Below are 20,502 nucleotides of genomic sequence, written 5' to 3' on the forward strand. Positions count from 1 at the left end.
GAATGTGAAGTTTGGCTTTTCCCGTCAGCAACGGTTACATCTAGTACTAAGATGTATCATCTAGTTATCAAAAAAATTAATATGCTGCCACTTCAAATGTTAAAACACCTTCCTTTTCTTAGGTTTTAAGGTGGTATTTCTTCTGTAAAACAGAATAAATTTAATTGCTGAGTTTCCAGTGGTACCATACAGATGTAGGCAGGCTTTATGTAAGCATCTGTGTGCTATGTAGAATTAGGCAGATGTGGGATGGTATTCCTTCTCCTGAAGCTTGGGCATTTTATCATAAATGATGCTAATAGATGTGAAGGGTGCACTACTTATTTCAGTATCTAAGTTGTTACGGATCACTTGGAATGTAGTAGGATGTCTGCTTTTCAGTTTAAACATTTTTATGCAAACTTGCGGTTAGAGTACAATAACCACTGCATATGTATTTTCCAAATCCTGTTGTGGACCGTCTATATTGCTTCTGAAAAAGGGAAGACCGTTGTTTCAGGCTGAGTAAATACACATGTATGTATGTATGTCTGAGTTTTACATATTTTTTTTATATATATAAAAGATACGTGTGTGTACAGTTTGTATATAGTAGAGCATAGAGCAAAATAAGGAAACAGCCACTGCTTCACTCAAAGTTGGATGTTAATCATATGTTTTTAATTTATAGCTAACTTGATTAGGAGAAACTTTTTGAAGAAGTCAGGAGGACTTGTTTAGAACATGTGGCATGGCTGTGTGACATACTAGATATGTTTTAAAGCAATCTTTGAAAAATAAAGGAGGGTTTTCAACTTTTTTCTAAAAAAAGTGTTTAAGAATATTGGAAGGCAAAAGAACTGTATATGTTGATGGACTCCAAATTACTTTGAATAATATAATTTCGTAAGCATGATGTCCATGCTTATGGTGGAACGTGCATTTTGTAAGCCTGGTGTTTAAGGCATGGTGCAGAATATGTATCGTGGAGGGATGGATTACTGTGAAAGGATTAATTTTATTAATTGTGTTTTTTCTTTATCCTGAATTAGTTTTAATGGTGGCAAATACCAGGCTACTTCTGTTGTCTCCGAGCAGGTGTGGTCTACTTGAAATTGTAAAAGCTTCTTAAAGCTGAAGAGAGTTAAAAAGGACTTGGAACATTCATAGAATATAATATGAAAGTGGTGTGTTGTATGATAGCTGATCGGTTACTGTCTTGAAGACTGCAAACTGGGATGTTGTGAATCTTTTTAAATGTGAATTAAGGGAGATTATTTTTTTAATTATTTCTCCTAAGTAATTCTCCTAGTAGCTGAACTTGTGAATTATATGTCACCTCTGTAATACAACTACTAGCTGTTTAATCAGAAACTTCAGTCACCTTCTTAAAGAAAACTAGCTTAACTGATACTACCCGTGACACTTCCTCTTGAAATTCTTCTGAAAATTCTTGGCTTCAGTGACATAACTCAGGTGTAAAAGTTTCTCAAAAGGCCAGTTGTAGTTCTAAATGAGATAATGTATGATGAGACCTGTTCTGAAACATGTTGGCTTTTTTTTTTTCCTCCTTGTCTTATGATTGGAAGGGGCGGTTTGGTTAATGTTTGATTCTCATAACATAAGATCCGAGTCTCTTACAAGGATTTAATCTTTTTCTATGCCACTATAATGATGAAAACAAATCTCTTCTGTGGATAAGATTTCTTTAATTGCAAGAGTTACCAATATTGTAATCAGTCATGCTGATCTTTCTATTAATAACAGCTTTCTGAAGGGGTAGTTAAAATTCTTTAGTTTTTGTTACCTCAACAAGGTATTCTGTTTCTTTTCATTCTAGGCTATTTACTTTCTAGAAGAGAGGGTCAAGCAGGATCCCCTGAAAAGCCGTTGTCTGATCTGGGTCGTCTCTCATACTTGGCTTACTGGAAAAGTGTCATATTAGAATACCTTAACTGCCACCATGAAAAACAAATCAGCATCAAAGGAATGAGTCGAGCTACTGGAATGTGTCCACATGATATTGCCACAACCCTGCAGCAACATAGCATGATAGATAAAAGAGAAGATAGGTCAGTGGATCTTGTAAAAAAAAAAAAAATTTACAAAATATTGAGACAAAATATTCACTTTCTTTGCTTACGAAACTGTTAATGTGAAAAATGTCTGTGTAAAATCCTGGCTTAAAAATTAATAATAATCTTACTGAAGAAGTCAGTACAGCTCGGTCTTGTTAATGGGTCTTATATAAAGAGTTTTTCTCCCTAAACAAATGGTGATTTTTTTTTTTTGGATCCTCTTTCATGTTAATGGTTATTAGAAGGGGTGCAGCTAGCTTGAAATGTTTTCAGTGAAGAATTTAGTTTCTTTCAGTATCATCTTCTGTAAGTAAAATTTCCAGCTCTTGCTTTGCAAATATCTTGCTTTGAATACCAGGGAGGGAAGATTTGCATTTGTGGGTGGTAGTCTTTCTCTCCACACACCCTTTCTCAATCATTACTGAATTAACACAAGCCATGGGATCAGATTGACTCTACATGAAGTCCTCCTGCCCAAGGTACTGGAATTTCTATTTAATGTTAGGACCAATGTTCAAAGTTAGTGCATTGGGAAGGTGAGGTCCTGTTTTATCAACATCTTCTTTCTTAATCATCTTTATTGATATTTTAGATTTTAAGTGGGTGGTTTATGTTGTTTGGCTCTCTTTTTTTGTAACATGCCTTAAGTGACTTTCAATGGTATTTGTGTTTCTGAAGGGCTTCTTAATTCTTTCTGGATATTCCAATCATAGAAACTTCATAATTAAGCAAAACTGCCTTACAAACAGTGGGTTGCCAAAAAATAAAATTAAGATCAGGAATAGCTCAGCCTCATGACTTTTATGTGCACCAGCACTAGTATTCAGCACTAGTAAGTTTTGAACTAGTAAGAATGCAAGCTTTCAGAAAGGAGATTAGCTTATAGGGTGGTGTTGTGAGCGTAGTAAGAGGAGTGTTGCCATTGCATTAAAACCTTAACTTTCTAGGGTGCTTGTCTATGGCCAGCCTGATGGGACAAACGCATTTTAAGGGAGAATCAAATATGTCTTCGCTACTTACATGCAGCTTCTGCCCTGTCACAAATTATAGGCCCTGACACGCAATTGGAAAATAACGGGGTTTTTCATCTATTCAATTCAAAATACTTTATGAACAGTGTCAGTTAGTCTTTTTTCACAGGTAGTAAAGCTTAGACAGGGACATGAAATGATCTGACTAAAGGTATCCAGAAGGTCTGTGGTTGAGCCAGGAAAAGAAATAATATCTTTGAAATACCTGCCAGACACTTACCTTGGGAATCGGGTATGGCTTCTTATGATTTCCTGCATCTTTTAAATTTTTCTTACATATAGTCTAGTAGAAGTTTGTCATAATTCTGTGAAAAAGGTTCACCGGGATCTGATTTTGTTTTTTAAAGCATTCTCTCAGTGAAAAGCAATGTTGTCACTTAACCTACCTGATTTTTACAGCATTTGAAATCCTTGCTAAAAAAAGTGATTTTTTTTTTGTTGTTGTTTAGAATTGTATTACTCTTTGTAACAGAGGACTTTGGGATATTGCTAGTATCTTAGCATATTGTATTATGTTAGTCTTTACCTACTTTTGATAATGCTACTTCATTTCATAGTAATTAGAAAGTTGTTTTCTACTGCATCAGCATAGGACTAAGGCACATTTTTATGATTTGTTAGAAAACCTATGTTTCTAACTTACTTTCTTGTCCAGTTAGCCACCATCTTCAGTTGTAATGGTAATGACTTTCTTAGTCTTTACTTGATGATCCAGTGTTGTCTATTTATGCCTGTATATCATATTAAAATTGGAAATTGTTCTGGTGGTAACTGAAGAGCCAACACTAAACCTTTTGCATGGATTTAGAGTAGTTAACTATAAAACCTTTACTTTCATCTCTGTTGCCCTAGCGATGTTTAGTATTGAGGTTTCACTTCATAAACTGTTGTTTCCTCACTTTCTCTTTGTAAACAGTCAGTAGTGAAGGCATGTTATCTGTGTGTCAGCTGATATTTTTAGTTTGATGTATCCATTTATTTACCCATCTTTTCACAGGTTGCTGTGCAACAGAATTTAAACTGTAGGAAGGTTGTTTTAGGTGATTACTTTCTAAAATAAATTACTGTTTATTGAATTGTAGATTTGTAATTATTAGAAGGGAAAAGCTGATTTCAAGTCATATGGAGAAACTGAAAGCGAATCCACGTATCAATGAAGTAGATCCTGAAAGCTTGAGATGGACTCCTTTGTTAGTTTCTAATGCTGCAGTTTCTGAAGAAGAGAGGGAAGCAGAAAAGGAGGTAATAGCAGAAACTTCTTACACTGAATTTCCCTTTCTTTAGTTTTCGTCACTGAACATTCAACATTAGGCTGTCTTAAGTAGAGCAGTTTTAACTTTGACCACTGCTTAATGATAGAGGGTACCGATATTATTGTAATGCGCAATTTTTGGAAGCCATGCAGCAAGACATGGTAACTTTGAGGGGATGAATATGAAAACTTAAAACATGAGTCACTTACCATGGAGCTGTTTATCACTCTTGAGGTAGTCAAAGAGCATGTAATCAGATCAAATTTGGTGCAGAGCTCAGGGGCTGCAGTGTCAATCGATTCTTTGTGTTATGAGCTTGCTCAAAGTGATCCATGTCAGTGGGCATGTAATGTAGTGCTAAAGGACTTAAATCAATTCACTGCATCGTTAATAGGGCTAAATATCCCATGAAATGCAATCTTCTTTGATTTGTTATCCTAAGTGTTGTAAAGAAGCTGCTAGATGATTCAACTGAAATGTTGTTGCTAGGTTAGCCAGCAGTGCTAATCAGAGTTGACTTATTGTAACTCTTTAGCTGAACGTAAAGGATATGGCTAAGTAAATGCTGTTTCAGTGACCCGTTATCTTAACCTCAACCCTTCAGGCTGAGCGTCTGATGGAACAAGCTAGCTGCTGGGAAAAGGAAGAGCAAGAAATATTCTCCACAAGAACTAATAGTAGGCAATCACCTGCAAAAGTACAATCTAAAAATAAATATTTGCGATCTCCAGAAAGTGTGGCAGTGGTGGGGGAGCGAGGGCAATCCACAGAGCAATCTAAGGAAAGCAGCGAGGAGGATGGTGGGGATGAGAATCAGCAGAGTTCGCCTCCCAGGCTGACAAAGCCACAGTCGCTGGCCATAAAAAGAAAGGTGTGTTACTTCAATGGTTTGGTTTAAAGTCATTCATCTCTGATTTCAATCAAATAGTTATCATAGAAATAACAACCTGGGTTTTTTACAAACATTTATTAGACTGTTTTAATCCTTTCTTTATTGTTTGGACACTGAACAACTCCTGTCTTCTGTTTTTCCTCTTCATCCAATTTTTTATCTTCCAAACTTTTCACAGAACTGTAAAATACTAGTGACAAAAAAAAAACCACCCAGAATTTCCTATTAATTTTTAAACTAGTGATTGCCCTCTGCTGTTTGGCACTGGTATTGGTTCAATATTTTAATGGTTCTTCCTTTTGTCACTTTAAGATGGAGTCCAGCTTGTGGGGTTTGTGTTTGTATTGGTTTTAGTATAGGAACTCCTTAAAGGGGAATACTGTTTCTCAAAAGCAAATGCTGTTAAAACAAAACAGGTATTTTACCCATAGTCTTCTAATTTGCAAGAGATTTAAATGTTAAATTCTGGTTGCTGCAGTGTTTACATAATTCTTAATTTTGTTGAAAAAACCAGCTACTTAAATGGTTCAAATTAGTGAACTAAGCGTTCCAAAATTTTAAAGCACTCACCTTACCATATGTATTGAGGTTTTCTGTGGTGAGCATTAGGGAATTGGAATGTCCCATTGTTTATACCTTAGATGAGCAAACTATAAGTCTGTGAGAATGCATAGTAATAGAAATACTGTTGAACAGTTTTTTCTTTATAGCAGTCAACTGTAGGATTCTTTTATTGTATTGTTGAGACCCATGAGAAGCTTGAGGTGCACTTCCTTTGCTGTTACCTATTTTTCTATATGCATACTTACTTCTAAAATAGCAGAAACCAGAAATGTAGAAGAATAAGCTTTGATACTTGGGAAGGTGGTTGGGGAATTATAAATCTACAGAGGAAAAATGTGTAAGTATGATTTATGTAATATTGCTAGGAATATTATTTGACAGAAGGTAAAAGTCACTACAATGTGAAGAAAATTCTAGTCTTGATTTTTACCTACAGAAAGGTTTGTGTGCATTTATAGATACATACCTGTTTTAACTGTTTAGACATTTTACTTTTAGATTCTGCCTACATTTGAATTTGATGCAATGTAAGGTATTTTTTGCATGAGTAAATAGATTACTGTAAACTCACTTTATAAAAAATTATTTATGTCCAATGTCAGCTAGCAAACAGGAATGTAGGAAGAGTTATATTTGTGGAATTATTTTTCAGAGACCTTTCATACTGAAAAAGAAGAGGGGCCGTAAACGCAGAAGGATTAATAGCAGCGTTACAACAGAGACAATTTCTGAAACAACAGAGGTGTTGAATGAGCCATTTGATAACTCAGATGAAGAGCGTCCCATGCCACAGCTAGAACCTACCTGTGAGATGGATGGGGAAGATGATGACTTGAAGCCTGTGATTAGAAAAGCTTTTGAGTATCAGCCTGAGCAGCAGAAACAGGAGAAGGAGGAGGAAGAAGATCAAAACAAGGAGGAGAAAGATATCCCTTGTTACAGGAGTGATGACAATAGTACAAGTAAGCTGAAAATGTTCTTATATCTTCACAAAATTAATTTGCCGTTTAGCCTTCAGAGGAAGCGTTTCTTTTTGTCATAAGTCTGGAAACGTTTGACAAGATGTATTTAGCCTTTTTGGTCTTAAAATCTTACAGTCTTAATAATGCTTTCCGCTTAGAGGTGCGACTAGAGCCATTAATCTAATATAATTTATTAGAATTCAGTGGTGGCTTCAGATTTATTTTTTTTGTTTTGTTTCTATTACGTTTACTACTTTTGCTATTCTTGGCCCATTAATATTCTAATCTGTTTTTTTCTGTTCAGAAAGCAAACGTTTTCCAGTCTGAAGCACTGCAATCCTTGTCATGTTGCCAAAACCAACTTTTATGTCCCTACAACAGGGCATTTCATACTCAACAGAGCAGGGGTATCACTGGAATATTGTCTAATACTGTTTTTTGTATCCTTGGTAAAGGATACAAGCAAAAAGTAAGATTTGATTTACACAAATATATTTCTAATCGGCATTGTTGGTAATTCAATGAAATGTTGTTTCTGGGGCATGATATGTCCTCAGCACTAGGGTCCCTATTTTTTTCCCCACAAAAGAGAGGGATAGTTTTAACTGTGTTCTTTCAAAGCCGCTTGTCTAGTTCGGTTTCAAGGATATTTCCTGGCAGAAAAGTTAATGGGTGGATATTGAAACTACTAATGAGCTATTCTGAATGTATACTCATCCCTTGACCTCCTGGCTCTCAGATTACGCTTTTAAGTTTCAACTCCAGAATGAATGACTGGATTCTGAGGTCTGTATATTTTCTCTAAGGAGCCAGTGGGAACTATTTTAGTGTTTTCATAATTGCATGGGAAGCTTAATCTTTGCGATCCTCAGTTGAGGGATCATGCATTGATTTCTATCTTAAATGGCTTTTGTGCAACTAGAGCAACCATGCTTATGAATATTGGTGCTGTTACAAACCAGTGCATTACATCACAATATTAGCGCTTTTTTCTTCTTCTTGATAGACGTGAATTGAACTAATAGTAGCAAATTCAGAGAGTTCCAGGTATGTCCCAGTGGTCAGGTTTGCACTGCTTTAACTAAACTGGTATTGTGTATTTGTCCGTGGACCATGTCATCACGTTAATTGACTGTAAGAGTGTTATAACGCTACAGTGGGAGGCAGAACTTTGCGAAAGAGTATTGCTGAAGCCATTACACTCCCAAGTGCAGCATATTATATCCTGAGAATTCTCCCTTTTTCTGGTGTATGTGTAAGTGGTATCTGGGGAGAGAGGAGAGGAGCGAATGTGTTTGAGTAGGTTTTATAGTCAATGGATTAATTTAGTATTGTGATGCATTCTGTGATTAATTTCAGTTATCTTTTGCCTTTTGTCATGTATTGTGAGCCATGTCATGATATGCTGCCCATAAGAAGATACTAGAATGAACTGCCTTTTTTTTTCCAGTGTTGATACTAAAGCATGATTATATGCTTACTATGGCTTGTCCTCCAGAATGGTCAAATGGGAAACTCCAGACTGTCATGTTACTGCTGTCAAAAAGATGAATATGCATTAGATTGATGTTTATATGAAGTGATGGCATACCTCTATTCTAAAAACAAAGGTTGATAATCAAATATTTGGACAATATTTTTGCTTTAGTTTACGTGTCTTGTGATTTAAATCTCTGGGATTCTTCTAGTGTATAAATGGTGGTTCTGATGGTAACTGTTAAATGGCCACCAAACAAGAACAACATATCTGTGTAAGCTGTAGATATAATGTCATTCTGGTGTGGTTTGTGATTTGTTTATAACACTTGTTCCAGAGTTTCTTAATACGTTTTGAGTTTGTAAATTACTTTTTAATTTATGTTCGAAAATATTGATTAGTTTTTGCAAGCTAAGACTTTTCTTTTGTCTCTGTTGCCTCCCAAAGATAATACAGAGGATGTAGCTGTGTTGGAAGAAAGCACTAAAGACAATCTTGAACCTTTAAAGACTAAGCAGGGCTGGCCCAAAGGAGTTAAGCGTGGTCCATCTAAATGGAGGCAAAGTAAGGAAAGAAAACCTGGCTTTAAGCTTAACTTATACACTCCACCCGAGACCCCTATGGAGCCTGACTATCAGGTGCTGGTGGAGGAACAAAAGGAAGTAGCTGAAGACAAGCCCTGCTCAGTTCCTGCTGTTGTGCAGGAAGCGATTAAAGAGCCTGTTGAAGTATTACCACCACCAGATGATGAGGTAGAACCTGAACCTCTGCATCCACCAAGTGAACCCTTCAAAAAACCAGAAAATGATACGATGAAAGCTGGGGAAGAAGGGAATGTAGAAGAAGGTGAAATCAAATCAAAAGATCAAGAAAAAGACAAAGCAGAAGACGTGTTTCTGCAAAAACAGGCGTCTGTGCAGTTGGATGATCAGGAGGAGGATGAGGAGGATGATGAAGAACCTTCTCACAATGAGGATCATGATGCAGATGATGAAGATGATAGCCACATGGGTTCAACAGAAGTGGAGAAAGAGGAAGTGCCTGGTGAAGCTTTCAAAGAAATGCTGGAAACACAGCAGTCTTTTTTAGACGTAAATGTTCAAACTGGTAATTCAAATCAGGAGGACTTAATGGATTGTGGAGTTAGCCTTGCAGCTGATGCATGTGAAAGTGACCAGAAAGAACTTGCTACAGATTCAGACCCGGTGGCCGAATCTGATGATGATCATACAGATAACAACCAGGACCAAAAAACTGGTGAAGAATCACATTCCGATTTCAAGGGAGAGAGTACTGAGACCATGGAGATTGATTCAGAGACGGTTCAAGCAGTACAGTCTCTAACCCAAGAAGCAAGTGAACAGGAAGATACGTTTCAGGACTGTGCAGAGACTCAAGAGGCCTGTAGAAGTTTGCAAAACTATGCCCATAATGACCAAAGTCCCCAAATGACCACACTGGATGATTGTCAGCAGTCTGACCACAGTAGCCCAGTTTCATCTGTGCACTCTCATCCCAGCCAGTCAGTTCGTTCTGTTAATAGTCCAAATGTTGCTCCTTTAGAGAACAGCTATGCCCAGATCAGTCCAGATCAAAGTGCCATTTCTGTGCCATCTCTACAGAACATGGAGACGAGCCCAATGATGGATGTTCCCTCAGTTTCTGATCATTCGCAACAAGTTGTAGATAGTGGGTTTAGTGATTTAGGGAGCATTGAGAGCACAACAGAAAACTATGAAAACCCAAGCAGTTACGATTCTACAATGGGTAGTAGTATCTGTGGAAACAACTCTTCTCAAAATAGTTGCTCGTACAGTAGCCTTACATCTAGTAACCTTACACAGAGTAGCTGTGCAGTGACACAGCAGATGTCTAACATTAATGGAAGCTGCAGTATGATGCAACAAACGAACATCAATTCTCCTTCCACTTGTAATGTAAAATCTCCCCAAGGTTGTGTCGTTGAAAGACCTCCAAGCAGCAACCAACAGTTATCCCAGTGCAGCATGGCCACTAATTTTACACCACCTATGCAGTTAACTGAAATCCCAGAGACTGGCAATGCCAACATTGGATTATATGAAAGAATGGGGCAGAGTGAATTTGGAGCAGGGCATTACTCTCAGCCGTCTGCCACCTTCAGCCTTGCCAAACTGCAACAGTTAACTAACACGCTTATGGATCATTCTTTGCCTTACAGCCATTCAGCTGCTGTAACTTCCTATGCAAACAGTGCCTCTTTGTCCACCCCCTTAAGTAATACAGGGCTTGTTCAGCTTTCTCAGTCTCCACATGCTGTTCCTGGAGGACCCCAAGCACAGGCTACTATGACTCCTCCCCCCAACCTTACTCCTCCTCCGATGAATTTGCCACCTCCCCTTTTGCAGCGTAATATGACTTCATCAAATATTGGGATATCCCACACCCAAAGACTGCAGACTCAGATGGCCAGCAAAAGTCATGTTTCTGTAAGAACCAAATCCACACCTCTGCCACCTGCTGCTGCAGCCCATCAGCCACAAATCTATGGGCGTGCTTCACAGACTGTGGCCATGCAAGGGCCTGCGCGAACCTTAACGATGCAGCGTGGTATGAACATGAGTGTAAATTTGATGCCAGCCCCAGCTTATAATGTCAATTCAGTGAACATGAATATGAATACCCTTAATGCTATGAATGGTTATAGTATGTCCCAGCCAATGATGAACAGTGGATATCACAGTAATCATGGGTATATGAATCAAACACCCCAGTACCCAATGCAGATGCAGATGGGGATGATGGGAACTCAGCCATATGCACAGCAACCAATGCAGACAGCACCCCACAGTAACATGATGTACACTCCTCCGGGGCATCATGGCTACATGAATACAGGCATGTCTAAACAGTCTCTTAATGGATCTTACATGAGAAGGTAGGCCCTTTGGAGAGACAGACTACAAAACTGGCATACTGGATTGATCTGCACAAATATCTTTTGGAGAGTATGATTTCAAAACCAGCAATTGGTGTGAATGCAAAAACATTTGTTGGCACCATTTAAAAGCTGTATGCAGCAGAAAGCCTTATACAAGTTTTTCTTTTTTTCTTGTTTTGTGTTTTGTTTCATTTTGGTTTTTTTTTTAACTTTGTGGGATTTAACATCTCTTTTCTTTGGGGGGGAATTAGGTGGTTTTCCTTTTTTTTTTTTTTATTTCATTGAGCTTGAAGTTCTCTGGAAAGGAAGAACTCTTTCTATGAACTGCAATTACACAGCAGCTGATGGTTCAGAGCCATTTTATGTGCCTGCTCCCATTAAAAATGTGGATAAATAGACTCCAAAACTATCAGACAGTATTGGATCGTGAGCTTTTTCTCTCTCCTTTCCCCACATGTAAATGCCTTTTAGCAGTTCTTTTATTGTATTATTTTGTTTCTGAAGGTGACACTTCTGCATGCCGCTAATGTCTTTGTTAGTGACAGTGCATTTTGTAGTACTGTACAAGTGTTGTGCTTAACAGTAAGCCATTTCTTAATTTTTTTGCCTTGATTAGGTTACCCTAGTTTGAGGGGTAAAAAAACCAGAACTATATTTTTGTTAATTATAAAACTTGTAAAAAATAATAAAAAAAGCTGCGAAAGCTATTCACATTTTGGTTAGTTCAAAGGGTTTTATTGCTGTATGTTTAGTGTAAAGTTGAGACTCTCTTCCATTTTTGTGACCAGTTTCTTTTGGGCTGGGGTAGGAAAAAAGGCAGCTTTCTGTTTTATAAATACTGTTACGGTTTTTTGTTGATTGAAACATCTCAGTGTTTATTTGTCAAGTTTTGAAACACTTTCATATATGTCCAAATACTTGGCAGGACTTAAAAAAAGAAGTAGTGAATTTGGTGTAAAGTTGCTATTTTATGGAAATGCCTCTAACTTTACATTTTCATTCCATCTGTAGATTTTTCTATCTTTATAAAATATTGGAGTTATTTTTTAAGGGAAAAAATAGAGCAGTAGCGTGTGAATAGCTCAAACTAAGCTTACAGATCGCATGTAAAAAGGCAAAAGTTATTTGTGTCTGTTTATATTGCTTCCTTTTTTGTAGCCTTTGTACCTGTACAGAGTGACTGTAAGGGCCGAACAGAAGAGGCTTGATACATGTAAAAATAGGACCCAGTGACACTCTTGTATTTATCTGTTATCTTTTTAGTCAGACACTTAAAAAAAAAAAAGAACAAAATACAAAAAAACCTCTCACCCAAGAAACAAAAATAAAAACTGCAAAAAAAACCAACACCCTCCCCAAGCTGTACATTTTAACATAAAATAAATTATGATGAGCCATTTTTAGCCTCTTGTGTCTTGTCATAGTTTGATGTTGCATGGGAATTACCTCCTGTAACAGTGTTTGTTACAGCGCTCTCACATGCTTGATCTAAAGCCTGTTAAAGTTGATGGGGTTTGGATTCAGCTGTTAGAGCCTAAGTAGGTTACTCATCATAATTGCATACACCTTGTGAAAATAAGAGTATCTAAGATTATTTTTTTAAATAATCTTAATAAAATATTGAATAAATATGTATTTAATACATTACAAGGTTGTCAATATTTAATGTATGAAACTTCTTTCCTATAGAAAGTGTTAATATATATGTAAAAGGGTATATGATAGTAACAGACATGGTGTTTGAATTGTATCTTAATGATAGAATTTTAATCTCTGTCATTGTTGCTGGGTTACAAGACAGTGCAAATCTTGTGTTGAACCTCTGAGTTCTGTGTATGTGCATGTATATATGTGCACACAAACACATACACAGATAAATGAACACTTCTAGTGATAGAAGGTGTGTAAAAATCAAGACGGCTGTCTATACATGAAGCTTGTGTGTGGACCAAGTTTAAATTGGGTGCATGTGAATCTTGCACCAGAAAAAATCCTTGTAAGAATTTTTCCAAATACTTCTAATGTGAAAGTTGCCACTGAACTCCCCCTCTAGCCCACTGACACTGCAGGAAGGTTGCTAGCTAAAGTGAAAGGATTGGTTCTCATGACTGAAAACTCTGTGTCCCCATTCTGGTATATAAAGTAGCTTTATAGGTGATATTTTGTATACTCAAAAGTCAGAGAAATGTGTATTTCTTTAAATAAAACCCTTAAAGTGTGTGGTGTTGCAGGTCAAGAAATTGATATTACAGATTCATGTGCATAACCTGTTCAGTGTTAATATGATGGGGCAGCAGTTTAAAACTCTGGATCTGAATGGGAGCTAAAATTGCTGATCAAATAGTAATTTGGAGTAACTTGTGTTTTAGAAGTTCAGAATGCTTGATAAGAACACAGTACAACAAAAAGGTCCTTGTTCACATACTTAACACTGTCAAATTTGCTTTTTGAAGGCAGAGAGTATTCCTAGTACTTAAACTATATGTATGTGACTTCACAAAGTCACTGTCACTTTTTTTGTACTTAGGAAAAGGAAAGTTGAACTCAACACAGTTAACGTTCAGCCTTTGAGTGTGTATAACTGGGATCTTGTATCTTTATTGAATAATTGCATCTCAAAGTAGCACTGTTTTGTGATTTTTTTATTTTTTTTTTAATTTCTGTGTTTCTACAGTGAATGAAAAAGGCACCTGGGTCTTTATCCACTGTTGTTTAATTTCAGGTTTCCAAGCCTGTAATACACAGACAAATCAGACCTTACCATTTCAGTGTGTGCTAACCTGAAACAGAGCATCCTGACTCCAGCATATTGCTAAAATTCTGTATTTGCAATTTATAGATTAAAAGTTGGGTGGAAAATTATGTACTGTGTGTGCACAACAGGCAAGTGTCCAATATTATTTTTATTTCAGAACTGAATTCCTTTCAGAATGACAAATGACTCTCCTACATCTTTTCCCCTGCTGACTATTAAGCTGTGAGTGTCATTACTGCACTAAAATTTCTGTTTTAAAAGGCGGCTGTCTTTTCCTTGACAGATCTACCTGTTCCGTGTATTATGTGCCCATTGCAGAGTCAGTTTTGACTGCGTGCTCTAGCACTACACCAGCTGAGAAGTAGCACTTTCTTTTAGTGTCTCAAAAGAATTCTTCACAGTGTTGGAATAGATGATTCTTGTAAAATGCAGGAGGATTCCCTGCCCCTGCAATCTTAGTCTTTGATTTGACAAATGGAATACTTCATACCACTAATGATTTGCAAGAAGGAATAAACTTGCCTCATTCTGCGTGTATGTTGCTTGCAGACCTGGCTTGTAGGTGAAGTTGGTGCTGCTAACGCTTGTTAGCTAGTTAGCAGCTTGGAAGAGTGCCTACTTTGTGGAAGCTAAATGTTCCAGAACTTCTGCTTTTTCTGATTTGGTCTAATTGGTTCTGAGAGAACAGTAGGGAAAAAAGCTGGGAAGTAAGAAAGAAGTATGTTTACTTCAGAATTGCTTAATTGGCATAGCTGTAGCAGCAGAGTGCTTCAGGCTGGACTTGGTTCTAGGGAAGATACTTGTCTTTGTAGCAGAACCTATTTAATCTGGAAGCTGCCAAATGACAGTACTCCTGAAAGCTGCACTCTGGCCCTTTAGCAAAGACAGGAATTTTTAAGTGGTGTTACACTCTGGCTACCTGATTTCCTCACAGTGGGCAAAATAAAACCCATTTTTGACTTAACTGTGTAAGAAGCTGTGTGATATAAGCAGAAACAGTTCATGTACAAGACTTTCCTGTTAGATCACTGTCTATGTCTTTTACTTTTATAAGCTGTTTAATTTGTCCATCAGGAAGGCTAGTAGAAGGAAACAAGCTCCATTTATATACTATGTGGTGAATAGAAAGAATGGGCCTGGCTGAAGGTGAACCTAATACTGCCTGTTGTGTAGAGACTGACACCTTTTAGCAGCGAGCAAACTGGCCAGTGTAGTATCTATGACTCTCTCTCTCTTCCTCTTCCCTTTACTTTTAATACTTCTCTGGATTAAAACTATGTATTTTCAGCATTGTTTATGGCCTACATAGAATTGTAGAATAGTTTGGGTTGGAAGGGGCCTTTAAAGATCATCTAGTCCAACCTGCCTGAAGCGAGCAGGGACATCTTCAGCTACATCAGGTTGCTCAGAGCCCCATCCAACCTGACCTGGAATATTGCCAGGGATGGAGCTTCTGCCACCTCTCTGGGCAGCCTGTTCCAGTGTTTCACCACCCTCATTGTCAAAAATTTCTTCCTTGTATCTAGTCTAAATCTACACTCCTTTAGTTTAAAACCTTTACCCCTTGTCCTATTGCAACAAGCCCTGCTAAAAAGATTGCCCCTATCTTTCTTGTAGACCCCCTTTAAGTACTGAAAGGCCCCTGTAATGTCTCCCCGGAACCTTTTCTTTTCCAGGCTGAACAACCCCAACTCTCTCAGCCTGTCCTCATAGGGGAGGTGCTCCAACCCCCTGATCATATTTATGGCCCTCTGCTGGACCTGCTCCACCAGGTCCATGTCTTTCCTGTGATGAGGACTCCAGAGCTGGAGGCAGTACTGCAGGTGGGGTCTCACTAGAGCAGATTAGAGGGGGAGAATTGCCTCCCTCGACCTGCTGGCCACGCTGCTTTTCATGCAGCCTAGGATTCGGTTGGCCTTTTGGCTGCGAGTGCATGTTGCCGGCCCATGTCCAGCTTTCCATTCACCAGTACCCCAGGGTCCTTCTTGGCAGGGCTGCTCTCAATCCCTTCATCCCCCAGCCTGTATTGATGTCAGAGGGGTTGACCTGAGCCAGGTGGAGGACCTTTCACTTGGCCTTGTTGTACCTCATGAGGTTCACACAGGCCCTTTTCTCAAGTTTGTCCAGGTCCCTCTGGATGGCATCCTGCCCTTCAGGTGTGTCGACTGCATCACTCAGCTTGGTGGTGTCTGCAAACTTGCTGAGGGTGCACTCGATCCCACAGTCTGTCATTGATGAAGATGTTAAACAGCACTGGTGCCAGTATGGACCCCTGAGGGATGCCACTTGTCACTGGATCGAGCCGTTGACCACTACCCTCTGAATGTGACCATCCAACCAATTCCTCACCTGCTGACCAGTCCACCCATCAAAACCATGTTTCTCCAATTTAGAGAGAAAGATGTTGTGGGGGACTGTCAGAGGCTTTACAGAAGTGCAGATAGATGACATCCATAGCTCTTCCCTTGTCCACTGATGCAGTCACTCCATCGTAGAAGGCCACTAGGTTGGTCAGGCAAGACTTGCCCTTGGTGAAGCCATGCTGGCTGTCATGAATCACCTTGTTCTCCATGCGCCTTAGCATAGCTTCTAGGAGGAGCTGTTCCGTGATCTTCCCAGGCACAGAGGTGAGGCTGACAGGTCAGGTCGGTAGTTCCAGGGTGCTTCTTTCTACTCTTTAAGAATGGGTGCAATGTTTCCCTTTTTCCAGTCACCAGGGCCTTCACCTGACTGCCATGACTTCAAATTCCATGGAGAGTGGTTTGGCAACTACATCAGCCAGTTCCCTCAGGACTCAGATGCATCTTGTCAGGTCCCATAGACTTCTGTATGTTCAGGTTCCTCGGGTGGTCATGAACCTCATCTTCTCTTACAGTGGGATGGACTTTGCTCCCCCAGTGCCCATCTTGGGGCCCATCCACTTGAGAGGTGGGAGAAGAGAGGTTGCCAGTGAAGACTGAGGCAAAAAAAGCTGTCGGGTACCTCCTTGTCCATTGTTACCAGCTTGGGAGTCTTGCTTGTTGGGGGGGTGGGCAGGCTGCTTTCTTTAACCTTCTTTTTCTGCTTGAAATACCTGTAGTACCTTGCCAAGTTTAGCTGCAGCCATGCCTTGGCTTTTCTAACCCCATCCATACACAACTGGGCAGTGTCCCTATATTCTTCCCAGGATACCCGCCCCTGCTTCCACTGCCCATGCATTTTCTTCTTCCCCTTCAGTTTAACCAGCAGGTCTCAACTCAGCAATGCTGGTCTCTTGCCTTGCTTTCCTGATTTTTTTACATCTGGGGATCGAGAGCTCTTGTGCTCTATGAAAAGCATCCTTAAAGATCTACTAGCTCTGTTCTGGACCCTTGTCCCTGAGGGCAGTTTCCCAGGGGGTCCTGTAGACTAACTCCTTGAGGAGCTGGAATTTTGGTTTTCTAAAATTCAGCGTTCTAACTTTACTCTTTGCCTAACCCATATCCCTCAGGACTGTGAACGCCACCAGTGTGCAATCACTGCAGCCCAGGCTGCCTCCAATGTTGATGTCACTGATCAACACACTTGTCTTGGTGACCATCAGGTCCAGTATCACATTCCCTCTGGTAGAGCTGTCTATTACCTGGCTTAAGAAGTTATTCTCGATGCATTTCAGAAGTTTCCTGGATTGACTACAGCTTGCTGTGCTACTTTTCCAGCAGATGTTGGGGCAGTTGATGTTCCCCCATGGTGCCATGTAGGCTGTCCCATTATCAAGAAAAACAAAGTTGTGGCAGTGGTGCCAGCCCTGGAGCCATACGTTTATAGACTGGGTCCCTCTCTTTCTTCTAGTGTCACTGTCCACAACTGGAAGGAGAAAGGAAAAAGTAACCTATGCTCCAGGTCATGTAGGTCAACCCTTCCATAGCAAAGCTCAGGTATGCAGCGATCAAAAGTTGTTGTTTTGAATTCTGTGGAGTAGGGAGGGGGTTTGTAAGAAGATACAAGATAGGATTGCAGTCTTGGCTTTATCATACCTTTAGTTAAGTGATCTAAATGCTTGGTAATTTTTTCTCCATTTACTAGGTAAGAATAAATAAGCTTAGTTAAGTCATGTTTAAGGCCTTCAAGTAGTATGTGTAGAAGCACTGGAATACAGGGCTTGATCTACTTTTTGAGAAATCAGTTTTGTGCTATTTTGGTCTCTTTACAGGAATAGCAGCTTCTAGTTTCTGAGTAGCTTGGAATCCTGTCCTTTGGAAATTGTGGATACATTCTTCTGTCGCTATGTCAATGTTGCCATGTGCCAATTTCCTAATCTCCTATGCAAGATAAAATGAGTGGGAACTACTTAAGAGTTCTAGTATTTTGCTTTCTATCAGTAGTTGGGAGGCTACTATTTGAAAGCTCTGTCAATCTCCACCAAAAGCAACTGGGCCTCAGGAAATAAAATTTTTTCTTGTGTTTATACAAGTCTCAGACTGCAAAAGAAATACCCATCTTGAGGCCCCAGAAAACCTTGTTTGAATACAATTCTGCATGCAAATCAGCTACACATCCTCTTCCAGTTACAGCAGTCATCAAGCTATCATGCAAGGTACCAGAAAGAAAATAACCTGTAATTTGATTGAGGGATATCCTGGTAGATATTTATTGTATTTTAGTATTTGATTTGGTACAGAATTCCTGTCTGTAAGGCTAATGCTAAGAAATACACTGCTGCCACAGAGGTGAGAAAGTTCAGCTTTCTCCATCAGGGTAAATGAAAGAGCGGGGCCACGTGTCTGAAAGGCAGGTTTGTCAGACACAAGGCTGGGAGAATTGCTGCGTTCTGGGTTGCGAATTAAATCGCAGTGGAGAGTAAGGTGCTCTGACAAGGTGCATTTGAAGGCCTACGGAAGTAGATGGAGGGAGTTGAGGGACTCTGTCCAAGAAATTTTTGACTCTTTAAGTCCCCATTGTGACTGCTCATTTATTTTTGAAGTGTCAAATGACTTCCTTTGAGTTTCCTTTTGTTTCTGGTTGGTTGTTGGTGTGGGTTTTTTCTAATCCAGGTGTAGGGATACTTAATTTGTTGTAAGTCTTAGAGTTTGTGTATCTCTGTAGTGAATATTGTTCACATTATGTCTTCTCATTTGGATTTTTAACAGTAGTCTAGCTGTGTTTATTGTGTTTAGCTGTCTGAGAATTTGAACGTAAGGTATTTGTTACACAGATAAATACAAATTCTAAGTAAAAAGCATTGCATTATGGGTACCTGTAGCTTGGCTACAGTTGCTGTTTGGAGGTGGATGATTTACTATGTTTTGAGCCCCAAAAGGAAGTGAAGGAATAGGAAGGACTTCACACTAGAGATGCTAAGCCTGTAAAGAGCTATTAACATCTACAAAAAATAGTTTAAAATTGTGCTTGATTCTATGGAGTTTGTAGCGTATACTTGCAGTTCTCAGTGGCACATTTGTGCCTGGTGTCCTTTTTATCTTTTATTTTATTTTTTTTCTTTTTAAAGTATCCAAGACTTCTACAGTCCATACTGCATCAAAGTTACCGAAGTAAGAGAACTCTCCTATGTTCTCAGTGGCTAGGTTGTTCCTCTGAGGCACTGAGGCAGTAAACAGCTCTTACCTGATACATTGAATTAGGCAAAATTCCAGTGGGGAGGGTGATGACTTGACCTTTTTGCAGATGTAAAAAAGGTAAACATGGCTTAATTGTGATTCTCCTCTGCAGTATATTTTAAGAATATCAAATACTACTGAGGTGGCAAAACACAGTTCCTGGTAATGTGTATCAAATAGAGTAAATTGAGTAAGTGTAGGCCAAAAAGGAGATCTGGTGTCCCTAGTTGTGTATTTGGACTACTTCTGTCAACAATGCGATTAGCAACTGTATTGGAGCACAATAATGTATTAAGGTGACTAAAGCTGAGATAGGAGGAAACAATGGTAGTGGTAAATATAAACAGTGGTGTCTGGAAGCGCAGCAGCATCTTTCTCCTGGTTAGTCAGATCACTGCAAAATATTTTTTTAAGGGCTTCGCCTGTGTCTCTTGCCTTTTTAATCAAAACTAAAATCTCATTAGAACTGGTTGTAATCCATTATTATTTAGGGTGTTATTAGTGCTGCACAAGTTCAGTGTTGAACTTCCTCTTAGCAACGTAAAGTACATACTGTTTTTCTTGTGTATTGTTCTAGCTGTGAGTTTTTCCAAGTGCAGGAAAACAAGTCACAACACATCATTTTCTCAGTCCTTTTTTTGTGGATTAGCAAATTAACTTGGATATCGTGTACATAAGACCTCTTAAAATTCAGGCAGTTGAAGCATTTAGGAAAAACAAGTTTGAACTGGAACAGCTAAAATGTCATGTGTATGTGTATCTCCTTGAATTGTTGTCCATTATAACTACTTATGCATCTGACCTTCTCAAGGGTCTTCCTTTGTTTCTGGTTTGCATGGTCTGCTGCGAAGTCCATTGTGAAGATGGGTAGTTGATCCTCATCTGAAGGTTCTGTAAATGCTGTACTGCCCTAGGTTATTACTGTGAAAGAAGAAATGGAGATGGCAGGAAACAGCATAAAAAGGCAAACTCCTGCAAAATCCTTCAAGACTCAGGGACTAAACAATTCATCTGT

At 39.0% G+C, this 20,502-nt stretch overlaps 1 protein-coding gene across 2 annotated transcripts in view; it reads left to right on the forward strand.

The window, feature by feature from the left end:
• The window catches only part of KAT6B (lysine acetyltransferase 6B), a 105,766-nt gene extending 94,482 nt beyond the window's left edge, over window positions 1-11,284 (forward strand). For both annotated transcript variants that reach the window (XM_086467481.1, XM_086467482.1), the window contains exons 12-16: window positions 1,820-2,051; window positions 4,171-4,330; window positions 4,946-5,212; window positions 6,450-6,759; window positions 8,684-11,284. In XM_086467481.1, the coding sequence (XP_086323607.1) occupies window positions 1,820-2,051; window positions 4,171-4,330; window positions 4,946-5,212; window positions 6,450-6,759; window positions 8,684-11,157 (3,443 nt within the window). In that variant the 3' untranslated portion in view covers window positions 11,158-11,284. The remainder of the gene's footprint in view (window positions 1-1,819; window positions 2,052-4,170; window positions 4,331-4,945; window positions 5,213-6,449; window positions 6,760-8,683) is intronic.
• Window positions 11,285-20,502: the final 9,218 nt, after the last annotated feature.

The sequence above is a fragment of the Leptosomus discolor genome, chromosome 6 (genome assembly GCF_034619465.1).
Source record: "Leptosomus discolor isolate bLepDis1 chromosome 6, bLepDis1.hap2, whole genome shotgun sequence".
Taxonomy (NCBI): Eukaryota; Metazoa; Chordata; class Aves; order Leptosomiformes; family Leptosomidae; genus Leptosomus; species Leptosomus discolor.